General features: G+C 48.5%; 1 protein-coding gene across 1 annotated transcript in view; it reads left to right on the top strand.

Moving 5' to 3' along the window:
- FDXR (ferredoxin reductase) overlaps positions 1 to 17,288 on the top strand; it is a 414,311-nt gene extending 397,023 nt beyond the window's left edge. The window contains exons 11-12 of the mRNA XM_078654476.1: positions 15,964 to 16,137; positions 16,546 to 17,288. Of these exons, the coding sequence (XP_078510602.1) occupies positions 15,964 to 16,137; positions 16,546 to 16,676 (305 nt within the window). The 3' untranslated portion in view covers positions 16,677 to 17,288. The remainder of the gene's footprint in view (positions 1 to 15,963; positions 16,138 to 16,545) is intronic.
- The last annotated feature ends 964 nt before the right edge of the window (positions 17,289 to 18,252 follow it).

The following is an 18,252-nucleotide window of genomic DNA, read 5'->3' as shown; positions in this document are numbered from 1 at the left end:
ATCTCTGTCTTTACATGCTAAAATGCATATAGTCATTTCACGAAAGTGAAAATTTAGCAAGCAGTGATAGAGGTGAGGATTTTGGGATCCTTCCTAACCTAGGGAGAGAACCAAGCAGTTGCCTTGAAAACAAAGAGCACATCTTGCTGAACGATTCGGTGGTGGTCCCATCCTCTTCGGACCACCCCAAGCACAGTTATGGGCAAATGCCAAAGCATTGTAATCATTACATCAAGCTGCAGTTCCACTAGTCGTTACTAGGTGTCCCTCATTTTTTTTTTTTTAAATCTTTTTATTTTTTTAAAACATAAACAAGACATGAGAAGGGACCATTACAAATACAAAGAACCCCACATTTCGTGTTGCGATCAGACTCGACAAATGTTCAACAATTAATAAAGCATATAATCCCTATTCCAAATCTAGCGCTGCAATGTCAAGCCCCCTCGATCAACATAGTGTCACGTCTGAGCTCAGGGCTCTAAGTCCTTAATCAATGCCCTATATGTGGCCCCCCTCAATATCTATCAACTCCCAATCCCCCCACCGCTGGCGCTGTTATCTAGATAAGAAGTGGTATCAAGGTACTACCCTCGTGTGTGATATGCTTACAGGCCATCTCATCCACTATACTAAGTCATCGTTACCTCCCGTGGTTCGGGGACCTCCCACTGTGCTAATCTCCCCCAGTCCATAGGAAGCCGCCTGTACCTGCTCCTCCCCCACCGATGGTCCGGATTCCGAGTCAATATTCACGTCCAGCATCCAGAGCTCCGCCACCAAGGCCTCCCACGCCCTCGCCGCCTCCAGTGCCTTATCACTATGGGATCTATGGGCTTGTTGCATTCTAACTGAGCTCTCGCTGCCCGCCCACATAAGTAGCGCTGCCTTCCATCTAACATAGCTAGGGCCAGCTGCTGCCTTCCAATGTGACGTAATTTCTCTTTTAGCCAGAATGAGACCCAAGTCGAAAAACTTGCTAGTTATCTTGTTTTTACTAGTGTGCGGGAACCAGTGTAATAGCACACCCCTTTATCCATATCAATCTGCCGCGCTGTTACCCTACAGAGCGACCTGGTTACCTCCTTCCAGTATGTTCCCAGCTGAGGACAGTCCCACAACATATGGTTCAGGTCCGCACCCTGAAACTGGCAACGGGGGCATACCGCAGTATCGATTCGAAAATACTGATTAATTTTAGCTGGCGTGAGATATGCCCTTTGCAGCACAAAGAAGTGAATCAACTGGAACCTGGCGTTCCTGGTACTCTTCCATGGTCTTTTAAGTATCTGTGACAAGGCCGCGTCCGGGATAGCTTTGTTTAAGTTCGTCGCCCATTGCTCCTGCAATTTTTGTAACGGGCTAAGCCCTTCCCCTAACATTCGTTTATATAGACAGGTAACTGCTTTATACGTACCCGCTGCCATCACCACGTATTGACACGCTCCGCTCATCGGTGGTTCTGAGAGGCCAGCACCCCAATGTTTTTGTAGGGCTGCAATCAAGGCCGCATGCATCAGGAAGTGACCACGTGGAAGATCGAAGGTCTCCTGTAACGCTCTATAGGGCAACAGTACGCCGTCTGCATACAAGTCACCCACCATCTGCAGGCCCAACTCCTCCCATTCCGCCAGGCCGGACCAATCGCCACCATGTGGTAGCACCGTGCACAAGCCCAATGGTATCTCGGGTGTGTAAGGACGCTGCACCCCAATTCTGCTGTGGAACCGTTTCCAACAATGTCTTAGGGTGCCCTCCACCATCGATAATTCGGCAGTCCTCAATCGCTGCTGCAGGATCACAAAGGACAGAACATGCCTCGGCACTTCTGGCACAGTCCCCCTTCTGGTCCTCTGAACTCCAGCGCTATCGCCTGAGTGAGAACCTGGAATTGCGCAGCCAGATAGTATCATTCACAATCTGGAGTAGCAAGGCCTTCCTCAGCTCGCAGCCGCATCAGTGTATCCAGCGCTACTCTGCACCGTCCCGCACCCCAAATGAAGCTACCCACCGCTGAGCGGAGTTGTCGAAAGAAAGCAGCCGGTATTCGTATCGGTAAGGTCCGGAAGAAATATAAAATACGAGGAAGCGGCACCATCTTCAGGAGCGCGACGCGACCCGCCACCGACAATGGCAGGGTCCCCCAAAACCGCATGCTACTCCTCAAGCCCCTCATCGCTCTCCCAATGTGGCCCTTGAGAAGATCCTCCTGTGTTCCTAAATAAGGAAGGCATCTTGGCTCCCACGCCAGGTCGGGCGCTAACACTGGCGGGTCGCATGTACTAGACACTGGGAAAACACAGGTCTTTGCCCGGTTAACCCGTAGGCCCGAGATGTCCCTGAAACGGTCAAGGAGATTGCGCGCCCCATCCAGGGCGTCCCCCGCATCTTCCAGGAACATTAGGAGGTCGTCCGCATAGAGCGAGATATACTGCTCACGACCTCTGAGCTGAAGGCCCCGGTATGCCTCTCCCATTCTAGCACGCGCTGCCAATGGCTGTATCGCAAGAGCAAACAGCAGCGGGGAAAAGTGGGCAGCCCTGCCTAGTGCCCCGCCCCACCGGGTAGGAAGAGGAAACAGTGGACTCCAGCTGTTGCCGTTGCCGATGAATACAAGATTTCAGTCCAGCGGACATATCCGGCGCCAAGCCCCAATGTCGTCATAACTGAAAACAGATAGGGCCATTCCAGGCTGTCAAATGCCTTAGCAATGTCGACCGAAAGCACCATTGCTTGCCTCTCCCTTCCACAAACCTCCGTCTAAGATTCCTATCAATCTACGTATGCTACTGGCCGTATTGCATGTCGGGATAAAGCCAGCTTGGTCTAAATGCACCAGCCGTGTCATTAATGAAAGGAGCCTGGTGGCAAGCACACGGCTCAGTATTTTATAGTCAGTAGTGAGCCAAGAGAGAGGCCTATATGCAGCTGGGTCAGTCGGCGGCTTCCCTGGCTTGAGGAGCGGTACAATGATGGCCTACCTAGTAGGTAATATCCCCGTCTTCTTAGCCTCCTGGTACATCACCAATAATCTGGGAGCCAGGAGGTCAATATATGTCAGATAGAATTCGATGGGCAAACCATCGGTGCCAGGCGTTTTGTTGCACGCTAATTGCTTAATGGCGCAGCGAATCTCAGCCAATGTAATATCTTGTCCAAGAGCCTCTGCCTCTTCCTCTTCGATTGCGGGTAATTCCAAGCCCTCCAGGAATTCTTGAGTATCCACCTCGCCAGTCTGCAGCTGGCTGGTGTAGAGACTCACGTAAAAGGATCGAAATTGATCATTGATATGATGTTGCCCATATTCCAGCCGTCCCGAGGGGGAGGCCAACACCAGAATAGGCACGCACCGAGAGGCAGGGTCAGCAAGCCAGGCCAATAATGTGCCCACCTTGTCCCACTCCGCGTGCGCGCGAGCCATGAAAGCCTTGTAGTCAAAGCACCGTAGCCGCTCTACCCCCGCCGCTACCGCCTCCTTCCGGGACAGAACCTCGTCACGTGTCCCAGAGCCATCCGAATGAGCCCTCTCAGCGTCGCGTAGGGCCAACTCAGCCGTCTCGATTTCCTGCAGAAGCAGCTTCCTAACTCCTACCCACTTGGCGATACAGATCCCGCGGACCACCACTTTGAAGGCGTCCCACTCTAGGGCCACTGTCGTAGCAGTGCCCGCATTCTCCGCAAAGTAGAGTTCCACCCCATTCCTCAGCTCTGCACGAAAGACTTGATCCTCCAGCATCTCGGGGCGCAACCTCCAGTGAGGGATCCTGGGGGGCTCCACCATCCAACAGAAGTTCACCAATAGCGGATTGTGGTCCCATATGGTGCGTGTTAAATACTCACTGCTGGCCACCAGTGATGCCAGACCGGAACTACACAAAATGGCGTCCAATCGAACATGTAGGTCATGCAAGGCCGAATAGTAGGAATAATCCCTATCAGTCGGATGCTGCGCTCGCCAAATGTCAAGAAGTCCCCAATTTTCCTGCCAGTGGACCCGAACCCCAGCCAGCTTATTAATCGGGCCGTGGGTAGTGGAGGATGGGACCTGTCCATGGCTACATCAACAACTGAGTTAAAGTCTCCCCCCATCAATACCGGTATCGTGAAATAATCGGCGAGGACAGAAGACAAAGTCTCCAAGAAGGACGCCTGTTCTACATTAGGAGCATAGACAGTCACCTCATGTCCATAAAGGCGGCCCCTAACCGCAACATAGCGGCCATCAGGATCTATCAGTTGATCTAACATTTGAAATGGGACCCCCGCCCTAATCCAGATCAGTGCCCCCATGCAAAGGCTGAGTAAGTGGTGTAGTAAAGCTGTCCGCGCCACCTACGCTGCAGAGCGAGCCCCTCAGATTTAGTCAGATGTGTCTCTTGCAAGAAATCACACAAGATCTCTGAGGAAAGAGATCAAGAACCCAGGCGTAGTCTATGACTTTATTCCCAAAACACACAATGGTGTTGGAAAGTGTCAATAGTTCAAAGAAAGAAAAAAAGGGAAACATATATTCCTCTGTTTAGGTGTCCCCTCACTCACCAGGGTTGCCCCACGGTGACATGCTTCATCATAGGGGCCATCCCAGCCTTCTACGGACTGGGGCGTGCTGCGACTTGCGGAATTACGTAGGAGCACTTACAAAGGACTATGTGTGGTGCAAGGAATGTGATGTGAAGGAGTGGAGTTCATGTGATAAGTTAAAATTACCTGCCTAGTGAGTTGCAAAAACTTTATTCCGGCTCCTAGGTGGTAAAACTAAAAAAGGGGTAAAAATGGTAGGATACCTAAATTGTGATGGGTTTAGGTGTACCTAACAACTCCTGTCTGCCAACATGTTTCGTGCGTCCCCCTAGCACTTCCTCAGGGCTACACAGGGACCAGCCCTGTGTTCGCCACTCCTTATTTAAAGCCTAATAAGCTATTAAACACAAACTGATAATAATTAATTCAATGCTACAAATAAATGAGGCATGCATCTGGTACCTACGCAACCAAACTTAATCACGTGGTCCTGTAAGATAAAAGGAAAACAATAGTGATAGTTACGGGGTATCAAGTTCCCCTTGTAATTTCACACGACACACATATTGCATGGACCTTTGTAAATATTGACTGTATTTAATGTGGCCCATTGATGTGAAAACGTTTTTTCAGGAATAAAAACGTGGTTAAGCACCTCTTGAGCACACAGTGAACACACACATAACACAAACATACTATGTGACTACGCTCACACAAAAAAACATTTTTACATACATGAAAAAGGCTTAACTGTGCCCCATGGAATCGGTAGGGGTACAATATCCTGGTAGATCTGAGAAAAATAGAAGAATGGTTTTTGTTAGCCTTAGCTGTTATCCTAGATATTTCCCAAAGGCTGGTAAGAGAACTAGGAGATTATCCCATTGTCTGTGCCTCCAAGGACGCTACACAATACACTTACTTGCTGCCGGGATACCACAATCGGTCTCGCCTAGGCAAACTCCTCCGGTCCGAATGTTAGTGGACCGAGGGCGGTTCTTGCTCATATATCCTGCTTCCTGGTGTGAGAATAGAAAGAGTAGCGCGTGTACACGCGATGGTCGCGTGCTTCACGGGCGCCATCTTGGGTGTATTCCGTGATTCTGGTACAGTTTTTTACAATATTTAACTCATAGGGGCCTCGTTTTCGAGAAGACAGTATTACCAGATTCGCACACTATGGGCTCACAAAAGTAAAAGTCTCTGGGCAATTGTATAAAATTGGACCTAATTCCTGATATATGCTAATTACTATCCATAGGAGCGGGCGCCATCTTGTGTGTACCCTAGGATGTTCCACTATTAAAAACTATTTTTACACAGGAGAGGGGTCTCATTTTTGAAAAGGATTAATTACTCAATCTCATATTAACAGTTGGTATATTATGAATATCTCCCCTTTTTTTTTTTTTTGGTTAAAAAACGATGTATGACTCGTTTTTATAAATTCTTGTAGTTCATTAGTAGGGTATTAACACAGTGTTATTCAGACCCTATGGTGTTTTCAAATACTTGAGTTAGGTGCCACTAGTGATAGTAGTTGTTGTTTATCCTTCATGCATATCTGAATGGATGGGTGAGTGGATGGGTGAATATATAGTAGTGTTACAACACATCTTCTTCGGCCAGTATCCCAGTACCCCTAGACTAAGGTCTGTGCACTCTTTTCTCATTTCATGTTTGTGGGAACCTGCTGTCTGAATGGTTGTCTATGTCAGTTGCCCCCATGGTATGTCATCATTTAGACCCAAGACATGAGACCTAAGCTAGAAGACCCAGCGTTGCTCTTTTTCCAGTAGTTTCTTTTCTAGGTCATATTGTGGCTGTAGAGTCTCAAGGACCACCCAGTTGAAGTTGTTTGTGGTATGTCCCTTTTCTAAGAAATGTGTGGTCATTTTGGTGTTAGAATGTTTGCACCTAAAGCTGCTGCGGTGTTCTATCATGCGTGTGCAGACCTTTCTTGTCGTCATTCCAATATAGTGCAGATTGCACGCACACGTGATCATGTAAACCACGCCTTTTGTATTACCACTGGAGTATGATCTTATGTCCCAGGTGACCCCATTGTTGAATGTCACTTTCTTCGTTGCCATTGTTAAGTGGCAAACACTACAGTCAGTGCATAGATAGTGACCAACTGGCAATGGATGTAGAAGACGTACTTGTCCCACCTTTTCTCTTGGCCTGGTATGTACCAACAGGTCTTTTAGGTTTCTACCTTTTCGGTGGCTGAACATAGGTAACGCCAAATCTAGGCCCCCGCTGTTGAGGGTCCTCCAATGTTTTTTCACAATCTTTGATACTTTATCAGAAGCCACATTATAAGTGGTGATACAGATCGGTCTCCTATCGCTGTCGCTACTTGGTACAGGGATAGTCTTAGGTTCCAGGAGAGCCTCCCGGTTGTTATTGGACGCTCTCTTCTTTGCTTTCGAGACTATGTGTGAGGGGTAGTTTCTTTGCTGCAGTCTCTTGCTAAGATCCTTAGCTTGTTTCTCGTAATCACATTTCTCTGTACAATTCCGCCTTAGGCGCAAGAACTGCCCAAATGGCAGATCTTCTTTCAATTTTTCTTGTGTGAAAGCTTTCGAATTTTAGCAAGCAATTCCTAGCCGTGGGTTTAAAATGTGTGGTGGTTACAAGTTTCCCATTATCTGCTCTTATATTTAGGTCTAGGAAAACCAGTTCTGATCTGCTCTGGGTGGACGTGAACTTAAGGAAGGGGTCCTGCTGGTTTAGCCAATTTAGAAATAGTTCAATTTCACTTACATCACCCTCCCAGATTAGTAGCACGTCGTCAATATAGCGCTTCCACACATGTATGTGGCCTGAGTGTGGGTTGTCATGAGTCAGAATCTTCTTCTTCTCTAGCTGGTGTACATAGAGGCCTGCCACACCCGGCGCTAATGTGCTGCCCATGCTTGTCCCATGTCTTTGGCGGTACAGGGTATCTTTGAACAGGAAAAAATTCTCCGTGAGTGCCAGGCGACAACACTCAAGTACCACATGCCTGGGTGTCTTGTATTGCCAAGTGCTCTAAAAGAGCACTTCCTCAAGAATTTCAAGAGTTTCTTTGTGAGGCAGGCTCGTGTATATAGACTTTCTACATCGAGACCCACCAAAATCTGAGTGGTGGGATTGAAGTCCAGATCTTTTAATAGACACAGCACTGCCTTAGTATCTTGTAGGTATATCTCTGTCTTTTGCACAAGAGGTCTCAAGAACGCATCCGCGAACTTGGAAAGGGGCTCTAGGATAGACCCTATCCCAGAGACTATGGGTCTTCCCGGGGGGTTTTCCATCCTTTTATGAATTTTTGGGATCGTATAAAAGTAGGGTACTCTGGGGTTCTTGTTTTCCAGGAAATCCACTTCCTTCTTAGAAAGCCAGTCATTGATAAGGGATTCCTCTATCATGCTGGCGATCACAACTCTTATCCTTTCAGTTGGGTCACCCGCTTGGGGCTCATAGTTTCTTTGATCTGCCAGCAGGCGGATGCACTCACGATCGTAGTTCTTTGTGTTGAGTACCACTGTAGCACCACCTTTGTCGGCGGGTTTTATTGTGAGGCTGGTGTCATTTGATAGCTGTTGTATTGCCTCTTTCTCTAGTCTACTAGTGTTATGGAAAGTATTCGATAAACTGGGATCTAAGTCGGTTACATCTTTGAGAACCGCTTTCTCGAATGCAAGGAGCTCAACTGGCAAACTCGCTGCAGGGGGGGTAAACGTGGATTTTCGCTTCAATCCAGTATCGCTTGTGTCCCCTCCAGGTGATGGTCTGTCTTTAAAAAATACTTGCAATTTAATAGTGCGAATAAATTCCTTTAATTCGCAACACAATTTGAACTTGTCCAAAGTAGCCGTTGGGACAAATCCCAGGCCCTTCTCCAACACACTTGTCTGATCCTTTGTCAGGATTTTATCTGAAAGGTTTACCACCAAACTTACTGGTTGCTCGTTGATGGAGCACTCACTGGGCCTTGGCTTCGTGTATGAGCTCGGCCGGTTTCTAGGGGCTGTGCCCATTGTACCTGCTGACCTCTTGTCTTGCCTCTTCCCGGCCTGTTGCCTCTCGGTAAAAAAGACGGCTGTTGATTTCCTACTGACTGAGTATTGTCCCAGTATGGGAAAGGTTGTTGCGGATAAGGATGTTGGAATTGTGGCGGGCCATAGTAAAATTGGGGGGGTGGTGGTGGTCCTGCAAAAGGTGGCCACCCATAGCCTCCTCTGTTTCTCATCCTACCACCTCTAGATTGTCTTGTCCTAGGCTGATTGCGGTTATAGTTGGAGTCTGATGAGTCAGAGCCTGTATCTGAACCCCCGCTGTCTGTGTTGTAGCCAGCATTTCTTCCCGAGGGGACATAGTCTTCTTTGATATAAGGATAGACCTTCTCATGAGAGAACGCTTTTCTGTCTTTGTAAAATTTCACGTATTTGGTGTCTTTTAGCGAGATTTCAAATTCACTCATTCTTTTATTAAGTTCATCTAGTCTCTTCTTGAGCTCAGCTGGTGTCTGGAAAGTTTTTAATTTCACCTCCAGATCTTGAATTTCTATTTTCATATCCTCTGCTAAGCGGGTAGCCGTCTTTACAATTAAGACCAGCCAATCCCGTGTGCAGTGCCAACTGATTAGGGACCAGTCTTTTTTGAAGGCTAAGTCATTTTGGAAGATGAAAGGTTCATTTTTCACAATTAAACCCCGTGGAGCTGAGTTTGCCCTTAGGTACTCGCTCATCATGATTCCATGTATAATTGTTTTGACAAGGTTCCGTTTGAGTTCAGTAACCTCATCCCAACGTTGGCTGGCCTCGCTAGTATCCCTATTCGCACTGCCAGTGAGTGGAAGCATGGAAGCTATTATTTGGTCTACATCAGCCTCGCTGAATGTGAGGCCTGTAACTTCTGTCATGATGATATTTGTGAGTGTGAGGGTGTGCTTGCAATAGTGTGTGCTACAAGAGTGTGTGCTGGAAGAGTGAAAGAAAAGTTTTTACTAATTTTATCTGTTTAGAATTTAAGTAAAAATCTCCCACAGCTGCACGCTGCATATAATTACATTAACAAAAAGGGAGGTAGAGGGAGAAAGGCTAGGGCTCACCCTCCAAGTATTAATAAGTCACACAAGATCTCTGAGGACAGAGATCAAGAACCCAGCCGTAGTCTATGACTTTATTCCCAAAACACACAATGGTGTTGGAATAGTGTCAATAGTTCCAAGAAAGAAAAAAAGGGAAAAATATATTCCTCTTTTTAGGTGTCCCCTCACTCAGCAGGGTTGCCCCACGTTGACATGCTTCATCATAGGGGCCATCCCAGCCCTCTACGGACTGGGGCGTGCTGCGACTTGCGGAATTACGTAGGAGCACTTACAAAGGACTATGTGTGGTGCAAGGAATGTGATGTGAAGGAGTGGAGTTCATGTGATAAGTTAAAATTACCTGCCTAGTGAGTTGCAAAAACTTTATTCCGGCTCCTAGGTGGTAAAGCTAAAAAAGGGGTAGAAATGGTAGGATACCTAAATTGTGATGGGTTTAGGTGTACCTAACAACTCCTGTTTGCCAACATGTTTTGTGCGTCCCCCTCTTGCAAGAAAGCCACCTGCGCGCCCCTACGGACCAGATAGGAATGTACCTTATATCTACGCTGCATGGAGTGCAATCCCCGAACATTCCAGGATATACATTTCACATCAGGAGACGAGCCCGTAACAGTAATGCAAAAAAACGCCCAAGGCAGCCCCCCCCCCCCCCCCCAGCTGCCAGGCAGTGTCACCATTATACAAATACACAACACTTGATAGTACTGTTTCCTCAGTTAAGCTCCTCAGCAGGCAATTTCCCCCTAACAAACCAGATCCAACCCCAAACTTTCTCACCCCACCTAATACATCACCCACCCCCCAAGAACAGGCACCAACATAGTGAATCCCATCCAAACTACCCCAACTGCACGCCCCATGCAAAATTAAGGCGAACTAAATAGTACCATCCGGTGGGGGTTGGATAGACCCTAGGATACGACCTGCAGTAGTTCCAATAACACCACCGATGGCCGCTCCCCAGATCCCCCAAGAAGCAATGCTCCCCAGGTCCCCCCGGAATCCCCCGCAAACCCTGCCGCCACCCCAACCCCAGTCACTCTCGATTCAGGGTCTCAGCACCCCTCCTTTCCAATTCACCACTACAACCCCCAGTCAGCACAAGACAATGGCTTCAGCACAGCATTCCAAGGCAGAACCCCCGTCCCCACAGATAGCCCAATATCTACTCATCCAGCAGTCCATCTGCCATTCCAGGGGTGACCGTTGGCAGTCTCTGATGGGCCGACACCGAGGACTCCCCCCCGATTGGCCCTTATCACTGCCAAGTTCAGATGCTTCTGGTGTGGTCTTAAGCAGTTCTCCGGAGATTTCCGCCACCGCTTCCAGGGCACCCTTGCCCTCTATGGCCGTCTGCGAGGTCGATGGCTTCGGCAGGCCCCGCCTCCGGCGTCGCAAACGTTGTGATCTGCAAGGTTGAGAGTCACCAGCCAGTTCCCGTGCATCTGCTTCCTGGCCATCCTTTCCCGCTCTGTAAGTCTCCAGCCAATTCCAGGCCTCCTCCGGCGTATCATAAAAATGGGTCTTTCCATCCAGTACTATGCGCAACTTGGCTGGGAAGAATAGGGACTATTGGATCCCTTCTGCGCGCAAGTCCTTCTTCACAGTTTGGAAGGACATGCCACTGCGTATCGAACGAGTAGTCCGGAAAGAGAGTGACATTACTGTTGTCCACCTGAAAGGGGCCATCGCTACGGGCCCTCTGTAGAAGCAAGTTGCGGTCCCTAAAGTGTAGTAACCGCGCCACCACCGGTCGCGGAGGGCGCCCCTGCAACTGTGGCCTAGCCAGGACTCGATGCGCCCGCTCCAGGGTATAGAAGTTCGATAGCCCTTCAGGGGCCGCAACAGTTGGAAGCCAAGTCTCTAAGTAGGCCACCATGTCCGATCCCTCAATTTTCTCTGGCAGACCCACCACGCGGATGTTATTGCGTCTATTCCTGCCTTCCGCATCCTCAGCCCGCCGCTCTAGCACCATGAGACGATCCAGGACGCCCGCCATTGACGCAGTTAGTGCGGTCTGTGCAGGACCAATCTCTTGAAGTGTAGTTTCAGTCTGCTTCACTCGGTCAGCAAGTTTTGAGTGGTCCGCTCGCAGCAGACCCAGTCCCGTTGCGACCTGCGCAATGTCCTGCTGGAGGGCAGCTCGAGTGTCCGCTATAGCCGTCAATATTCTATCAAGTTGTAGTTGAATCCCTGAGTTCTGTGGCAGTTCCTGCTCACCCCTATTCTCCTGTGGCGGAGATTTGGCAACCGATGGCAGTGGGTCTCCTTCCTTTCGTCCCTGAGGCTTGCCCATGACCGCGACCGGTGATGCACTTCAGTCCTGTGTTGCAATGCACCCACGCCTTCCAATCAGTTCTATTGGGCCGCTCCTCTCTCACTTCTCACAGTCCCTAAGGGCTGCCCCTCTCCGAAGTCACGCCGCTCAGGAAGCAGCCCAGCCCCAGCGAGCCGTTCAGTTCAGGCTATACGTGGACCTGTAGATTTCACCATTTAGAGTGCTAGCCCTCCCAGCTCGCCACCGCCCTCGCAAGGCTCCTCTCTCAGTACCCCAGGTTGGGGTGATTCCAATTCGCTGCAATCATACAGCAAAAAAGGGAGGGGCGGCCCCAAACCCAGGTTTGCCGCCCGTCGCCGCGATGTCGTATTCACTCAGAGGCCTAGAGTTCCCTCAGTGGCCTTGCAGTAGTCCTCCCGTGGTCCCACCTCCGGGCATTATGCCTCCCACCGCGTGCTGCCGGGCCTCTACCAGCGTCTTCGCCCCCGTCACTCCTCATGGGTAGGGCTCCGTTAGCCCAATCATCACAGCTCAGTCAGTCCAAGCCCGGGACCCCTCATAGCCGACCTATGCAGCTCCTCCGCCAGCCTCCAGTGCCCTCCAGGGCGATCTTGTCCCCAGCTCGCTTTCTCGCGTCGGCGATCCGGGAGGGACAGAAAGCGGGGGGGAAGGCCCCAGTCTCCCTCAGCTCCCTGTCTGCAGGCAGGCCCCAGCCGCGGCAGCTGTCCCCCCCACAGAGAACATCCACCTCGCGTTGTCCACCGGCTCAGGCGGGGGAGACTCTATCCGGACAGTTTTCCTTTCGTTCTCTCCCCCCCTCGCCTGCGGCAACCTCACACAGCTCCTGTGCCGCGCGGGGTGGGGGTGGATCGCCAGCACCGCAGGGGTTCCTTACCGGCCGTACCGCGCGGCCACCCCTTTGTCCGGCAGATGCGGGGTGGGCTCCCGCCAGGGCCACTTGTCAATCGGGCGCTCAGCGCTACCCAGCGAGGATCACTCACCCTGCCGCCGCAGCAGCCTCAGCCACACGCTGCGCGGCGGGGGCAGGGGACGCTGGCGGCAGGCCCCGGGTGGGCTCCACTGGCCTTGTTTCACTTTGGGGGTGTAGTTGTCGGCTCCAGTGACGGTATTGCGCCGTTGGGGGCAAAGTTTTCAATTCACAGCGGGTGGGCTCCGCTTTACACACTTTCTGTCCGCTGCCTTGCGCATAGGCTCACTTTCGGCCAACGGGCCACTTATGCCACTCGGGCGGGCTCTGCGAGTGCTTCACCATGGTGGGGGCTCGGCTGCGGCCGACGCGGGTGGGCTCCGCTTTGCTTGCCTTTTCTCCCCCAAGGCTCCCCTCGTAGGGGCAGTCCAGTGCGGGCACGTGAGGCGCGGGTTAGGCTCTTTGTCGCCCAGTCCCGGCGTTTCTCAAGACCCACCGCGATCTCGGGAGGCCGGATCTCCAGCTCCGATCGTCCCGTGACTTCAGGGCTCGGATCGCCCCCTCTCCTCCGCCCAGGGCGCCGCACCGCCCAGCAGCGCCACCGCAGCCGCAGCAATCGTCCTCGGGGGCCCCAGCCCTCCTCTACTCAACGTGTCCCCGGCCGCCGCTCTTCGCCCCCAATCAAGGTGATTAGTGCCAGCTCCGGCCGGAGGCGACACCAGGGATCTTGAGTTTTCTGGCGGTCGGCACCCCCGTTCAATCCGGCAGCCAGCGGGACCCTTTATTGTCTGTTTTCAGGCAAATCTCAGTGCCCCCCCCCCCCCGCTCCGGGTCGTTTCCCGCTCCAGTGGCTCCGTTTGGGGGACCGAGAGGCGTCAATAACAGGAGAAGTTTGGGGGATCGGGCGCGGAGCTAAGTGCTCACGCAGCCTGTCCCATCGGCTCCTAAGCCACGCCCCCCACTAGGTGTCCCTCATGAGTCAAATGCAAAAGCATTTAAACCCTTTCATGAAGTTGCAGTTCCACTAGTCGTTAATAGGTGTCCCTCATGAGTCAAATGCAAAAGCATTTGACTTGAGGGACACGTAGCACCGACTAGTTGAACTGCAGCTTGATGTAATAATTTCAATGCTTTTGCATTTGACTCCTGAGGGACACCTAGTAACTACTAGTTGAACTTCAGCTCTTTGTAGGATTATTTTGATATTGGATACTATAATATTCACTGCCCACTGCTAATCTTGTGCCATAATGCTTTGTAAGGCCTTTTGTTGGGATTGTATTTTTGCCCATAACTGTGCTTGGGGTGGTCCTAAGAGGATGGAACCACCACTGAATCGTTTAGCATGATATGCTCTTTGTGTTCAAGGCATCTGCTTGGGACCTCAAAATAATCACCTCTCTCATTGCCTGATATTTTTCATTTTCAAAGTCCACTTTTGTGAATTGGTTTTATGCTTTTTAGCATGTAAAGTTATCAAAGCATTTGTGGGTGCAGTTTAGTAGCTGACTCTGCTACGTGGAGGAACTGAGTTTTTGCCTGAATTCCGTGTTTTTAATGGAATGCGTAGTTAACAAATCTCCGCAAACTCTGGTAGCGGAGCGGAGTTCATTGCCCAGGGTTAGTCTTGAGCCCACTGTTACCGTAGTGCTGCTGGTCAATAAGGAAATAAATATAGTTGAAAGTGTCCTGTGTAAAGTTTCTGACATATTTTACGCTTTTGGTTTGAGCATGCTGCACAACAAAGAGTGCTGTACAACGCTGATATTTAGCTTGTTCAAGTGACATATATCATCCCAAACTGCTTGTACCAATTGCAGCTCCAGGTCACGATGCCCTCCGTCTCTATAGGAAGATCGATAAAACAACTGTTTTACTGATGTAATATTGTCAAAAATTTGATTTACATGCAAGCGTGAAGGGAGCCTTCAAGCATTTACAGCCCTCCCTCCTGACTCCTCCTGAGCCCTGACTTCAGCCCTGTGTGCTATCTTTATGGCCTGGAAAATGGCTTACATGCAGCCTACATAATAAAGGGCCTGAATTTTACTGCCTGCTTTCAGTAAACCAGTGAGATTGTCAGGACATAAACTAACAAAAGCACAGGGCCTGCCTGGTAGCAGATTCTATTGATGGCACCGGGCTGTATTCTCTCCTAGTGGTGTTTTTTAGAATGGGGGTGCTGTCATCAATGTTGCGTGCCGGACTGAAGTCTTAGGGAATGTGAAAAATACAAGGGTAGCACGAAACAGTGCACAAATAAAGTTGCAAATTTGCAAACTCCAACAACCATTCAGCATGAAAATAGTAAGAGTGTAGTATGTAGCTGGTGGTGCATTAGGGGCACACTGACACAAATATGTTTCTAAAGGATAGTGCGGTAGCATTGTGCACTGCCATTAACATATTGACCATTTGTTTTTCCTTAACTGCAGGCATATTTTGAACTATTTGTACAGTTTATTAGCAGGTATCAACACGTCCTCAAGCCTTTCTCTTCAAACTTCATGTTACAAATCATTTGTAGGTATATCAAGAAATAAAGAAATCTATGAGTTACTTGGCATTGTCATCTCAAAGTCTGTTATGAAGTTCTGTGGTTATACTGAGTAAGGATCTACCTATGTCATTATATGAAATCTCTTTATTGATGTCATGCCTACACTTTCAAAATAGTTTTTTTTAACCTTCTTGCCTGCCCAAATATGCTAGAAAATTGCACCATTTGCCCACTCTTTTTTCAAAATGTTCTCTCTCGCGGAGCTATGATCGCTCGCCACCGGACGCTCATCACAAAGTTTTTCGCCTCGCCACTTAAAAATGTCACCAGCCACCATTGGGTGTGCCACTGACTGCATTCAAGATACATTACCTTTTCCCACTTTCTTTTTTCCTGCCACCTTCGACCTTTCATACTTAATTAAGGCGTGTACACCCCAGTTGTTAGGCTTCAGAAAGGTGAGCAGCCTTGAGTGTCTGCAGAGGGACAGCTTTGGCAGATAGCTAGTGAAAACAAAAGTATAGGTGCTAAACAGTTGAGCTTTCTCTTGGGGTGTGTTTTGTGGAACCTATATCTTAGAGATTTCGAAGAGGAGGAAATAAACCAGATTTTCTTATACTGTCCTTCCTTTACAGGTCTCTATTGCAGTGGCTGGGTAAAGAGAGGACCCATAGGAGTTATAATAACGACCATGAACGACAGCTTTGACACAGCACAGTCTGTCATTGAAGATCTGAGCTCTGGCGTGCTGAACGCCTCGCATCCCAAGCCTGGCTCAGCTTCCACGAAGTCCATCCTGCAAGACAGAGGTTTGTGGTCTCACACTGCCCTGTGTCTGGGGGTGGGGATGAGCAGTGTAAGGGAACCTGCTCCTTTCTTTATAAGTACTCAAGTAAGTGTTACTGTATGCCGTTAGAAATGTCTCTTCATGTCTGCCTTCTCACACCATGTCAGCATTATGCTGATGGTGCCCCTATTGGTCTCATTTTAGTGTGGCCCAATTTGCATTTCTGAGTTTGACCATGTATGCTCACTTTTACCTGTGGTGCCCATGTTTCTGTACTGTTTCTTTACCCTATAGCCTGCAATCATTTGTTCTTCATTATTTCGACTCTCTCGCCCAATGTTGCTCATCATATATGTTTAAAATATGTTGTTGATGATGTGTGGCTGGCATTGGTGCTTTTCTGTATCTGAATGTGCCCATCTCTCCACAGGGATCCAACCCGTCTCATTCTCTGACTGGGAGAAGATTAATTCTGTGGAAATGTCACGAGGAAAGGAAGTTGGGAAACCAAGAGAGAAGATTGTAGATCCTGAGGAGATGCTGCAGTTGGCAAAGTCTTGACTTTCCTCCATTTGAAGGTCTGTGAGACCTGTTGGCAAACAACCTTTCTGAGATAGGAGGTACCAGTCTAAGGGTGGCCAGCACACAATGCAGGACTTGTAAGATTGAAGAGGATCCAGAGAGTTCACTTTCTCGTGAGGTCACTTCCTCTAGTGGACTTTATCAGCATCTGCAGATACTGGGCACCTCACCTCTGCATGTAGACAGTGTTACAGACCACAGAACATCTCCATGCTATGGAGCCAACGAGATGGCTATTGAGATCACTGATGTAATGTTGTAGCTTGTGGAGTTAGTCACATCAGTCCAGATATACGATTGAGCACAGTCCAGATTCAATTTAGATTGACCTGTGCTTGGCTCCATGCACTCACTGTCTTTGCAAGATCAAAGTTCTGGTTCCGTTTTCACTAGGTCTGAATTGATAACATTTGCAAAAAGAACCTTTAAAATCCATCTATAACATCTACAATCACTGCGTTCAGTCCTTCCATTACAAGCACGCATTCCGCCAGGAGGCAAGGGTAGTTGAAATAGTTGTTTTAACTGTTTTACGTTTTTGTATGCAAATGAAGCAAAACCATAATAAACTAGTCATATATGTAAAAAAAATGGGCTCTCTTTTTTTAAATTCCAGGTGCTGTATTTTATTGAATAAAAGGGTCTAACAGATCACAAGTATGAATGAAGTATTTGGAGAGAAGATGCCAAATTCATTAACCATGATTATTTTCTCAAATGTAAACTAAACAACATTATCTCATTGGTTGAAGCCTTTTTAATAGACCGCTTAAAAATATGTATGCCACGACAGCAGCAAATTGTCTGTCATAAAGTATCAAAGGCAAAAGTGGTATGTAAGAATATAAAGAAATATGTTTCATAAGTATAATGTTGTAATTTACTTATAGATAAACGTTTTAGTATTTAGTGACACCTGTTTTTGGAAACTTAATTTGCATTTAATTATATTCTTATGCTTTTTCTTTACATATTTTTCTCCTTTACCTCACACCACTTTTTGTTTTGTCGCTTGCTTCTTTTACAAGGAGTGAGAAGGGATATGGGCTTTGTTCTGTCCTGTTTCTCCCTTTGCCCACAGTTTTCTTATTTTGTTTTCCCTTTTTCTCTTGCTTTTATTGTTAAGGGTGAGAAGTCGAGAGACAAGAGTGGTAGCTTCCAGTGTTTGCTATTGTTCTTCTTCCCCTGTCTGCTTCCATAATCACTTCAGTTGTTTTCTCTGATGGGACAGCTCTGTCTTCTTCCTCTGCCCCTGCCATTCCATTTTCAGTTTGTATCCTTGATTAGTTTGCACTGATCGCCACCCAATCCTCTATCAGGCACACACCCCTATTAAACTATGAAATTATGGTGGCTATCTTCGCATATTTTACTGCTGAGTGTCTTGCCCCTCTGGTTCATGCATATGTAGAAGGCATGATCAACCTTCACTTGTCCTTCTTCTGTAAAGGTCACAAAAAAGCCACAAGATTAAATATTGTGCTCCAAAACTGTTTCAAGCTTTTTTTGGAGAAATACTCCATTATACTCAAGGAGTATCCTTATTACGTTCTCT

Source organism: Lissotriton helveticus, chromosome 7, assembly GCF_964261635.1.
Source record: "Lissotriton helveticus chromosome 7, aLisHel1.1, whole genome shotgun sequence".
Taxonomy (NCBI): Eukaryota; Metazoa; Chordata; class Amphibia; order Caudata; family Salamandridae; genus Lissotriton; species Lissotriton helveticus.
This window is presented reverse-complemented; position numbering and strand designations above follow the sequence as displayed.